Genomic DNA, 11,161 nt, shown 5'->3' on the forward strand with positions numbered 1-11,161 from the left:
TATGAGAAAGGAGATTACAAGTTGCTTTTCACTCTTCTTACTGCTTAAGGGAAGTGGTGAAAACTGTAAAAGCTGTGCTTACGTAACAAGCAACTGTGGTATCTACAGTCCTATTTCTACCACAGTTCAGCATAGCATCAATGAAATTCATCAATAAAGGTGGCATTTGAATAGCATGAACTTGTATTTGGGGGGGGGGATGGGCTTAACAAAACCCCTGAATTAATTCAATGGATAATGCAAATGACTAAATGTGTGCAAAATCAAACTGTCTAGTGAACACAGTTAAAGAGGCCAGATGTGCCTCGAAATTTCCTGGGAAACAGAGCCTAAACTTGGCGCCTTCTTTTATCAGAATGAAGAAAGCAAGCCCTTGGAGTTTACAAAAGTGTGACCAATTGGAGCTTAGTCTTCTGTTGCTAATTGAAGCATGAAAAAAAGAGCCGGTTTCTGAGGGCAAACTACAAACATATACTTTTTATATTCCACTGCCACATGATAAAAAACAGAATCAAGCTGACTGGTAGAAATTTGACTGGCAACCAAAGACCAAGCTATTATTTCAAACTGTTATGGGAAAGCAATAAAATTGCTACCAGGTCTCCTCATGTTACTCTTCAATAAAAAAAAGCCATCAGGGAAATAAGAGGAAAAGAAAACACATCAAAACCTCTAAAGTTTCTTTAAATAAAAATACACTTCTCTGGTGTTATGCCATCTGCTTCTTGGTTAACATGACAATTCAACTACTAGAATACTGGTGTTTTGAAAACACTAAGTAACCACAATCAGTACATTTTAGTTTGCTCTTTTGACTGCAAAAACTGCATTCACATGCCACTATTGGCATCTGCTTCAAACATCGTCATGAGGTCTCTTTCCTTACATTATTATTTGTTAGAGTTTCTCAGGAGACAAACACCTCGGCCAAGCTGGGTTTGTGCACACAATAAGATTTAGGCTAGGGAGACTCAGAAACCGGGAGAAGGGAACCAAATATTTGGTATTCTTTTCCTGAAGATCGGCTGAGGAAGATTTATCATGAAGGACATATAATTCAATGTAGCACATTTTCACATCAAAATTAGTGAAACAAAGAGCTTCATATTTAACTCCCAGTAGATGTTACATACAGGAGGATGCTAGAGAAGTTCATCCTTTCATCTTGAGATTTAGCAGTATTTGCCAAATTAGAGTAAAAGCAGATATATTACAAATCTCTGTCACTAAAGGCAATATTTTATTTTTATTTTTATTAGATTTTAAAAATTTAATCGGTGCCACACTGACCCTAGACCTGGAAAACCTATCTATACAGTTATCAATCCTCCTTAATTCCATGCAACTTGTCCTGTGTGCTCACTTAGGTTGTTTGATCAAGTAGTCTTAGTATATGTAAGCATATATATTATGGATGTGTACATGTATATGCAAACAGGGGCATCAGAGGAAACTACCTATTCCCACCCACCCCCTTGATATTTCTCTCAGCTTTTTTAAAAAAAGAAAACAAAAGTGACAACTTGCTCATCAGTCCAGTGGCTCTGGATAGTTTTGCAACTTTCATTCAAATATAAAGGCTTTGTTCCAGTTGCCAAGACCGCTTTGTAAGGATTGAAAGAGAAAGTGCAGTAGAGAGCACTTACTGAAATCCTACAGCACAACCAAAAGTCATTGCCTGACCTTCCTATTTGCCCAAATGGCCTTCAGTAAATTGTGGGTTTAATTCAAGAATGTAATAATAATTTTAAAAATCTCATGATTTAAAATCTCATTTAAGAAAGCCCCTCAAGTCTTGCTATGAAAACTGGTAATCATCTTTATTAAAATTACCATGTTTCAAACATATTTTTAAGCAAATTAAAGAAGGATAGCTTGCATTATTGTTCACTTTGGTGAAAGGCTGCATTGCAAAAGAGCTGCACTGGATAGAAACGCTCTGATGCAAAAGGAGTAAAAACGTTTAAACTACCTTTGTTGATTGTTAAAAAGGTATTTACTTTTTGCAATTATGCATGATCAGACATTTCCATGGAAGACCATTTTGCTCTCTTTCATCAAACAGTGAATGTTACGTACAGATCACATTTTTAAAAAAAAATCCATATATTCTCTGTGATTATTAGGAAATAAAAAACTCTTTGTCATGTAAACACACTAAATCAAACACTAGTTTTTAGTAAAAATGATGGCCAGCCCTACAACTGAAGTCACTGTGTCCACAGATCCACAGGTGTGACCCTATCTGAGGACTCATGGGAGGATGTATTTCTGTTGTAAGAAATAAGTACAGGTAAGAAGTCAGATAACCTTTCCACTCTTTCAGGGAACACAGCAATATATCACCATGTACATTAGAACATCATATAGGTACAATACAAAGCTAGTATAATGCTAAGTGTATTACATAAATATTATGCTTATCCAACCTGGCTGTTGGATCATCTGTACAAAGTATCTTAGCTCAGAGCAGGGTAGGCTCTAAAACTTCATTATAATCAGCAATTCCAACTGTATATCATTAAATAAATCTGCAACATGTAGCTGACATGCCATTCAAAAAGTGAGTACTACATCTGAGAAACACAGACCATGTGGCAATGACACAAAGCTGCCTAAATTCCTGCAGAAGCAAGCTAACCTTTTTCAAGAGTGGGTAACAGAAATTCAAAATATATGTCCTTATCCAAAATGGAACCACAGCTGAAGGATAGCTGAAATGCTTGTACCTCCAAGATAATATTTCTGATGATGCTTGTAAAATACTTGCTCAATACCACGTGCACCAATAACCATGTGAAATGTGGAGAAACAGATTTTAATGGTGTTTTTATTCTTTTAACCTACTTTCAGAAATGCAAATCACATGGCTAACACAGAGCACATAAAGGGTAACCTGCATTCAACGTGCAAAGGATCTGTCCAGTTAACAGAAAGCAGACCCCAAGATCTCCCAGAAATGTCAGTACTATAGAGATCATCCATTTCTTACGGGTAAAAAAAAAAAAGGAAACAAAAATGGCACGAGTTTTAGCACGCAAGAAATCTGCACATTTCACATTTATGATTTACATTGTTGTCGATAAAATAGCTTTCCAATTATGAAGGCCGTCGTAGAAGAAGCTGGAATGCATTCTGTGTTAATGATCACAACCAGGGGTCCAAGCTTTACTCTTTTGTCAGAGATACAGCAGATCCTCCCCGCAGCTTCACCATTAACATGTCTGTTTCCTGTCAGACCACTCAGAGATAATGTCATTTATCTCAGGGCGGCACAAGACCAGTCATTAGCTTCAGTAAAAGACCTCAAACAAAGGCCGGATGGCATTTTATCCAGGGCTCATAGGCTGCAGCCAAGAATCTCATTGCCTAGCAGTTTAGAACAAGTTATCTCTAAAAGAGTAATTTTCTCCATATCAACAATTCTAGAACACTTCTCTGAAGAGCAGAAAAATATACATGGAAAATTTTTAGTCAATGGTTTTATCATATGCAATTAGGTGACTGATAAGAGCTTGCTAAAGTTATCCTTTGAGAGTTTGTTTTTTGGTTTGTTGTTTTTTTGTTGTTTTTTTTTTTGGGGGGGAGTGTTCCTCCCTTCCCCCCTCCTTTTACTTAGTAAGGAAAGACACAGTAAATCAGATTCTACCTGAACAGTCAGACCTTTGAAGAACTGACCCTTATTGTGTTTGCCTGCAGGAGGTGATTCACTATTATAAATTTTTCAATGACTGGGCTTCTGGAAATCTCTTTAAATGAAAGTAGTACTGGTTAACTGTATGTACGAACACATGTTTTCACAGTCTCTCCGGTATTATTGCATTTCAGAAAGCTTCTATAAAGTGCCAGTGAACTTTTTAAAATAATGATAATAATAATTAAAAAAAAGAAAGAAAGTTGAAAAAATACTAACAAATCTCAGCTATTCAATTCCTGGGCTTATACTGAAAACTAGGAACAGATGGTACTTTCCATGTTACTTGAATCTGGTTATTGAACACCTCTATGGTTACGGGAGATTTTGCTTAGCACTTTTAACATACATTTCATTTATTGGACTATAAAATGCTACTTTGGAAAAACAAGTCTTTATATAGCTATAATTAAAACAGTCTTGCAGGAAAGCCCTTTAACATGGAGAACATGGTTAACCTCATGACATCTGGACAATCAATCCTTTCCTTTTTACTGGGTATTTATGAAGTTATTAAAATTGTAAAATTACCAATGCCCAAAATGAAATATTTTTCCAGTGGTTCCGAGTACGGTTATCAGACTGCTTCCCTACTTGATTTGATAGATGTTCTAGACCAGCCTCCATTGTGCTACGCTAACTCTTGCTTTGCACAGGAATTCAATAGCAGACCTGGTCATACATATTGGCAGAGGTCAGCAGGTTCGCACGGAAAGCTTTCCTCAGCCAAAGGGCAACACCTCTTCACCCAGCTCAAAAAGCACCGTCACACTACTAGACAGCACTACAGAACTTTAAGAACCTTGAGCTGTGCTTATTGTTAGACATCCATAGTTATCAATGTTTTTAACAGCTAAATCCCTTATGTAGCTTTCAAAACAGTTTGCAGTCAAACAACAATAGACTTTGTTCTTTAATTACAGCAAGTGACCTCCCTGCCCTTTTATTTCACAGTGAATAAACTACACACAAGGCCGGCAAGAAGAGTACATGAAAAGCATATCTCCATAACATCATTAATCAAAGCATGTACTTAAATAATTTACATCAACAGGAAAATGCACCCAGAGATTCCTGATGAAGTGCAAAACACCCTCAAATCCTGCATTTAAATAAAAAAAAAAAAGTGAAAATAAAATAAAGAATGAAAGAATACAAGCCAAGAACATTAATTTGTTGAAGACAACTTTCAAATGAGAAATGCAGTCTTAATGAGAAGCACTGAGCTAATAAAAGAGAAAAATTCAATCCTGGAGTATCACTACACTGATACATTTAGAACTGTAACTAGACCCCTCCAATTACAGCTTTGTGTCTTCTGTACTATTTTAATGTAAACATACTGATTTTCCCATACCAAATACAGTTTTCCCATATCTCAAACTGTGACTGAATCCCAAAATCTCCTCACAATGCACATAAAGCAGTTTTTGTAGATACCCTGAACACTTTTCAATATAACAGTTGTTAAAAATACAGAAAAACTTAGCTGAAACAGATGAAGAGTTCATGCTGACAAACAGTCACTAACTGTGCTAAAAATGGTATGGATGAGAAATGGAAAATGGAGACAGGTTTTAACACCAAAAATCTTAGGAGTGGTTAGCCTACCTGTCAAAGCTACTTATTCAGACATGTCACTGGTGGCTTAACCACAAAATGGACTGCACAAATATAGCTCAAATATCTTAGCATACTTTGACTTTATCCACATATTAGGGGAGTGGCGACTTTTACAACATACTTGCGGTTTCCGCATAAAAGAGCCAGCAGAACACAGTCATTGATTTAATTAGGCTTCATAAGATCCAATTTATCATGTTTTACATGACTTTCCGCAGCAAGGAAACAGAATAAATAGACTAAAAATAGACATTGAAGCATGCTGTGAAAGCTAAACAGTGACTACAACTCCTGGGAATCTGTTCCAAGCCTTTCACAAATAGTAAACAAATGCAATATTATATTCCACACCACATATAAAAACCTGTACATTTTGAATCAGCAGGCATGAACTCATTTGATTCTAAGAGGAAACTTCCAAATTTACGAGGCATGTCTTGCACAACAGTAAGATAACCGGAAATTGATTTTAACATGCATGCTTGAAAATCATATATTTACCTACAGACACAAAGTGCTTTTTTCAAGTACATCAGGTATGTTCTAGTGCATAAACAGTCAAAGCAATAACACTTCGGGAATATAAACCCCTTAAAAATATCTTTCTAATTATTATTAATCATTTTGGGGAAAAAAAGCCATAACAACAAACATAAAACACTCGAGTGTCACTAATATTGCCACTAGCTGGACTTCAGGTATCAACCATTGTCAGCAACAAGCTGTATTATTAACATTACTGTTCGTCTAAAAGAGAACATTCCTGGGTAAGAAAAACGCTAAGGGATGTTACTTAAGACAGAAAGCAAGCACACCATTGTGCCAGACAATGGCCAAGGCTGCACGACTCTGATGTGCAAAGCCTATGTTAAAGCCGGTGTGTGCCAACAGCAGTGGCTGTCGCTGGAAATGCAAGCTCCAGACCTCCTCCTGGAGCGACATCTACAACACACAGAGTGTACACTGACGCTGAACCCCTCCATACATGTTTGCTCTAAATTTGCATGCCATCCCATTTACATTGCACATAAGATTACTCGTACGTTTATAGATTCTTCATACAATTTCCTGTGTGACTATAGAGTTGAAAGAACACAAAAACGGGAGAAACCACACCACCCTCTAATCTCTGTTGCCATGGCAGCAGCCTTTGAGATACTGAAATGTTCAGATTGCCAGCTAAACAAAATTGTTGAATGTGAACATTTGGCTGAGAGATTAAAAGGCTAAGGAGGTTGCAAAAGGGCAGTACCTCCCACATTCCAGGCAGCCACTGAATCCAATCAAATGGCTCTGACTCTTTAACCACAGCCATTGTGAAGACCGGATTAGGGCAATTTATCTAGATAGTTAAAACAGATTAGAGAACTGCAATTTGAAGACTATTGGCAACAGAAGTAAATGCCTACTGTACTAAGTTAATAAAGAGACCATGAGATTTTAGGACACCTTTCCACCGCGAACAGCACTTTTCATAAATCAAAGCACAAACATGTACACATGAATTACACAGCAATCTGGTTTTCTCATCTGCATTTAGAAAAGGTCACAAGGCTCATTCAAATTCAACCACAGATATGCTATCTTAAAAGCAATAATATGCATACAATATAAAATTTAATTTGTTCCTCGCCTTGAACAAAAGCCCTTGAAATTATCTTCTAGTACTAACAAATATCTCGTGTCACAAACACCCAAATCTAATCTTCTAGTCGACTTAGTATTACAAAAACTCCAACATGACCAAAATACAAAAAGCCAGTATCCCGGTCGTAAAAAGACATAACTTTTCCCCCGAGACCTTCAGCCCTCCCAGACACATGCAGGCCAGTTAACACCGACCCAAAAGTTTTCCCATCGCTGGGAAGTTGTAAAAGCAGGTAATTTAAGACCAACAGCTGACAATACAGTTACACTCTAACATCCTGAGACTGTTCGTTTGGAAGGTGTTAGTTTGCTTTATTTTTCAGGCAGACCAGGTTACTTTTGTTTAACAACCTGTAGAATTCATTGAAGTTGTAATCCTGGGCAACCAGTCACCCTCAGGTCCCCCAGAAGATGCCTTCTGCCCTAGGGACAGAACAATTCCCACCAACACCAGAATCTCCTTGAACCAGCAGTTAACAAAAGACAAAAAGCTCTCCCTCTATGCTTCCCAGAGAATAGAGTCATGGCCATCTATTCTTACAGAAAGCATCCTTCGTAATGTAATAGAAAGGAATAAAAACACACACCCCCATCTGATTTCTTTCATACATTTCGACCACTCAACAAACAAGTAGTTCAAATCCAAGAGCCAGCGCAGCTCAGAGAGGAAAACTCCCCCAGACAGGAGACAAACTGCACCCCTCTGTTCCAAAAAGCTGTTTTGCACACACATATCTCAGCACAAAGTGCATTTCCCTCCTCCCAGCATCCTCCTTCCAGGAAGACAAGAGGCACCGCCTGTCTGCTAGCTCCTTCCTCCCAGTCTGCTACACCAGCTTCTGGGGCCTCTGGGGCTCCTGCACCACAGGACCCCTCAACATGATAAGCATCCTGCATTTCCACAAAGGGCAACAGCAAAGCCTTGGTCTCCGCTGATACCTCCTGTTTCCTCCCCCAAGCACAATCTCAGCTCCAGACAGTGGGTCAGAGAAGGGAGAGGGGTTCCTTTAGACTTTGGGAGAGGAACAGTCATAAATGCCTGCCAGTGTTGTGGAAGAGAGTCAGCACATACAAGACCTGCTGCTCCTGGAGCGTGAGCTATGCACACCCCAGCCTGAGAATACATGCCATCCCACAGATACCGCTGCTTTCTGCTAAGACTGGGGCCAGTTAAGTCGGGGTCACCTCGGGGTTTCTCACAATCAAAAGGAACAGACAAAAGAGAAACATTCTCCAAGTGTGAGGACAGGGAGAGGAAATCATAAGGAAGAGCAGCACACTGAAAACGTGGTGTCTTCTGTATAGGGAAGAGGTCTCTGGGTTGGTTTTGGTTTGGATTTTTTAAAGAAAAGAGGAAGAACAGATGCATGTTACAAATACACAGCAGAGAGAAGGACACAGGCGCCAGACGCACGGTCATGGGACACTTATTATAGACACAGGGAAACACAGAAGAGGTGGAGAGGAGCTTTGTCCTACCTTTTCTGTTTTCAATTTCTTGATTCGCCTGTGGCTCTCCTCCTCCTCCTCTTCCTTCTTTACCAAAATAGAGTTCCCCATTAACCCTGAATCCGGGGTACTTTTGCTCACCTCCCCCACAGCAGAAGAGGTGCAGTGAAAGGGGCTGCTGCTTCCACCACTGCCTCCCTTGGCCCCAAAGCCATAGAGGTGCCCAGAGGAAACTTGGCTGCTGCCACCCCCACTGCCATTGGGGTGGCCCTGCTGTAGGTCATGCTGCTTGTCCTTCCTGGATTTTCCTGCATCTTTATCCCGCTTGGAGCCTCTGCTCCCCAGGGCTTTACCTGGTTTCTCCTCTTTGTTCTTCCCACAAGAGGCAATGGTGGTGGTGTTGCTGGTGGTGTTATTATTGCCGTTTGGGTTACTGCTCACGCTTTGACCCAGTGCTGAATTCATGCCAGTTGCCTCTCCAGGGCGCCCTTGGACTTCCTGCCTCTTGCCAGCACTGCTGATCTCAGGAATCCCATACAAGGCAGCAGAAGGCAGAGATTTATTAGCATCCTTAGAAGTTTTACTCCTTTTCACTTTTGATTTGCTAGTCTCTTTGTGAGAGGAATTCCCCTGGGGAGCAGAGGGCTGAACAGAAGCAAATTTTAGGCCATCAGCTAAGGCTGAGGTAGCATTAGCCCCACTGGAAGCCAGACCCCCACAATCCTTGGAGCTGGTGTTGCTGCTGCTGGTGGTATTAGTAGAATTATTCATCTCAAATTTCTGTCTGTCCTTCTCCAAATCGGCGTCCAAATCGATTATTAAATTCCCAACACCGATTTCCCAATCATCGCCACTGTCATAAGTGTCAACTGCGTTTGGATCCACACCTTTTCCTGCAGTGGAAGTGTTCAATGACATCCTGAATATGAGATCTCTAGAGTAAAAATCTGATGAACTTTCCTTTGGAGATGTGGGGACATTCGTTTATCTCCGTTGGGCTCTCTCTTAAGTTCAACTCTTGTCTTCCTCCCTCAGGTGTGTCTAGGCTCACAACGTGCAGTCCACGTCCACCTTGTCCTGTGAGGAGGGAAAAAGTCAAACAGTTCTTGTCTAGGTGTTACCAGAATATAACATGACTCAATAAAAAAAGAGTAAGGTAGGGGGAAGCAAAATCTTTCACCATTGCCACACTCTTTCCTTAAGTTTGCTAAACCTGAGGCAGTGACTGCGATGCTTTTATACCGAGCATCTTTAATCTAGTTGTATACCAACATTCACAGTCTCTCTTAAAAAGCTATGCCCACAAAAGAAAAAAAAAAAAGAGAAAAAGAAAGAAAAAATTAACTACATGATTCAAATCCACAAAGCTCAGGAAATACAGTCTTAGAAGTGGTGCCTAGCTGTTGGAGCACATGTTGTAATCTAACCCCTTGGACCACCACCTAGGCACGAAAAAGAAAAAAGGAAGGACACGGATTCACTCTTCACTGCATTCCATGGATTTTGTGGCTTTAAACCAGACCCTTGAAGTTTTGTGACTCTCCTATATTATCTTTTACCCCTCTTCCACTTAATCTCTTGGGAGGGGGAGGAGAGAGCGCTAAGGGAAGTGGGAAACCTCATTTTCCTTGCCACGATACAGCTTCTGTTAAAAACAACAACCTATAAACACAAATGTTTACTGGAAAATATTAAACTCCATAGGTTAAAAAGAAGAAATAAAAATTTCCTTTAAAAAATATTCTTAAGATAACAGTTCTAAAAGCATTTCTAAGGTACTCCTAGGTCACAAAATTGTTAGGTCTGTTAAATATAGTATTACTGACTGTACAGGAAACTGATTAAGACATACACTTTAAGTGATCTGCACCAAGGTGGCCTCAGTGACCGCAAATGAGTGTGTGTTTGACAAAGCTTAGTTAAAACGATTTTTAAAGGGATCTCTCCCTTTTACAGTCGACTGCCGAAATATTTATACATATATATATGCATAATGCTTACCTTTAATCCTTCATAATTTTTTAATTAAACCAGCAAATCAAAATGCTGTTCCCACTCGTCTCAGCAACAACTCTGTGCCTCATTTTACTTAAAGAGCAAGTGATCAAGAAGTAGAAAGCAAGTATCATCTCAGCCAGTATAAATCGGTCAATAACATATCTCCCCCTAGTTTGGCACACGAATCAGAAGTCCTTTTTTGATTTTGTTTGTTTGTTTAGGGTTTTTTCCTCCTTGTTTAAAAAAAAAGAAAAAGGAAAGAAAAAAGAAAAAAAATGCTGTGCCTCACAACTTTACCAGCTGGTAGGTAGTATTTCACATTCAGAAGTGAAGCATCAAGGACCAGATTTTTGTTTGTTTGCTTTTCCTGAATAAGCACCGAGAGGTAATAATCATCACAGTAATTTAAAAAAAAAAAAAAATGTTTCCCCAACTTCACACTTCGTCTTCAGCCCCGGACCCGGGAGCCATCCTGATCAGTAAGTAATGATCCCATGAAACAAACCTACAGGCGCCCGGGTGTTACAAGACAGAATGTGCTAACATCGGGATAAATTAGTGAAAGGGAGGAAGGAAAAAAAGAAGAAGAAAGGACTGAAAATCTGGGCTGGATTCCGCCTGTTAGTTGGGAAGTGGCATTTTTTTCGCCCGTCCTGACAGATCTGATTTCTTGAAGTAACTTGAGGGGAAACGGGCGGGGGACGTGGGGGAGGGGGAGGGGGGGCGAGGAAGAGGAGGAGGAGCGGGAGG

The 11,161-nt window shown here is 39.7% G+C and overlaps 1 protein-coding gene across 1 annotated transcript in view; it reads right to left on the reverse strand.

Moving 5' to 3' along the window:
- LOC108493619 (zinc finger protein 608-like) overlaps positions 1-10,634 on the reverse strand; it is a 77,875-nt gene extending 67,241 nt beyond the window's left edge. The window contains exons 1-2 of the mRNA XM_017807224.1: positions 10,415-10,634; positions 8,444-9,490 (exon numbers count right to left, since the gene is read on the reverse strand). Of these exons, the coding sequence (XP_017662713.1) occupies positions 8,444-9,331 (888 nt within the window). The 5' untranslated portion in view covers positions 9,332-9,490; positions 10,415-10,634. The remainder of the gene's footprint in view (positions 1-8,443; positions 9,491-10,414) is intronic.
- Positions 10,635-11,161: the final 527 nt, after the last annotated feature.

Source organism: Lepidothrix coronata, unplaced genomic scaffold (genome assembly GCF_001604755.1).
Source record: "Lepidothrix coronata isolate B3197 unplaced genomic scaffold, Lepidothrix_coronata-1.0 Scaffold18, whole genome shotgun sequence".
Classification (NCBI taxonomy): Eukaryota; Metazoa; Chordata; class Aves; order Passeriformes; family Pipridae; genus Lepidothrix; species Lepidothrix coronata.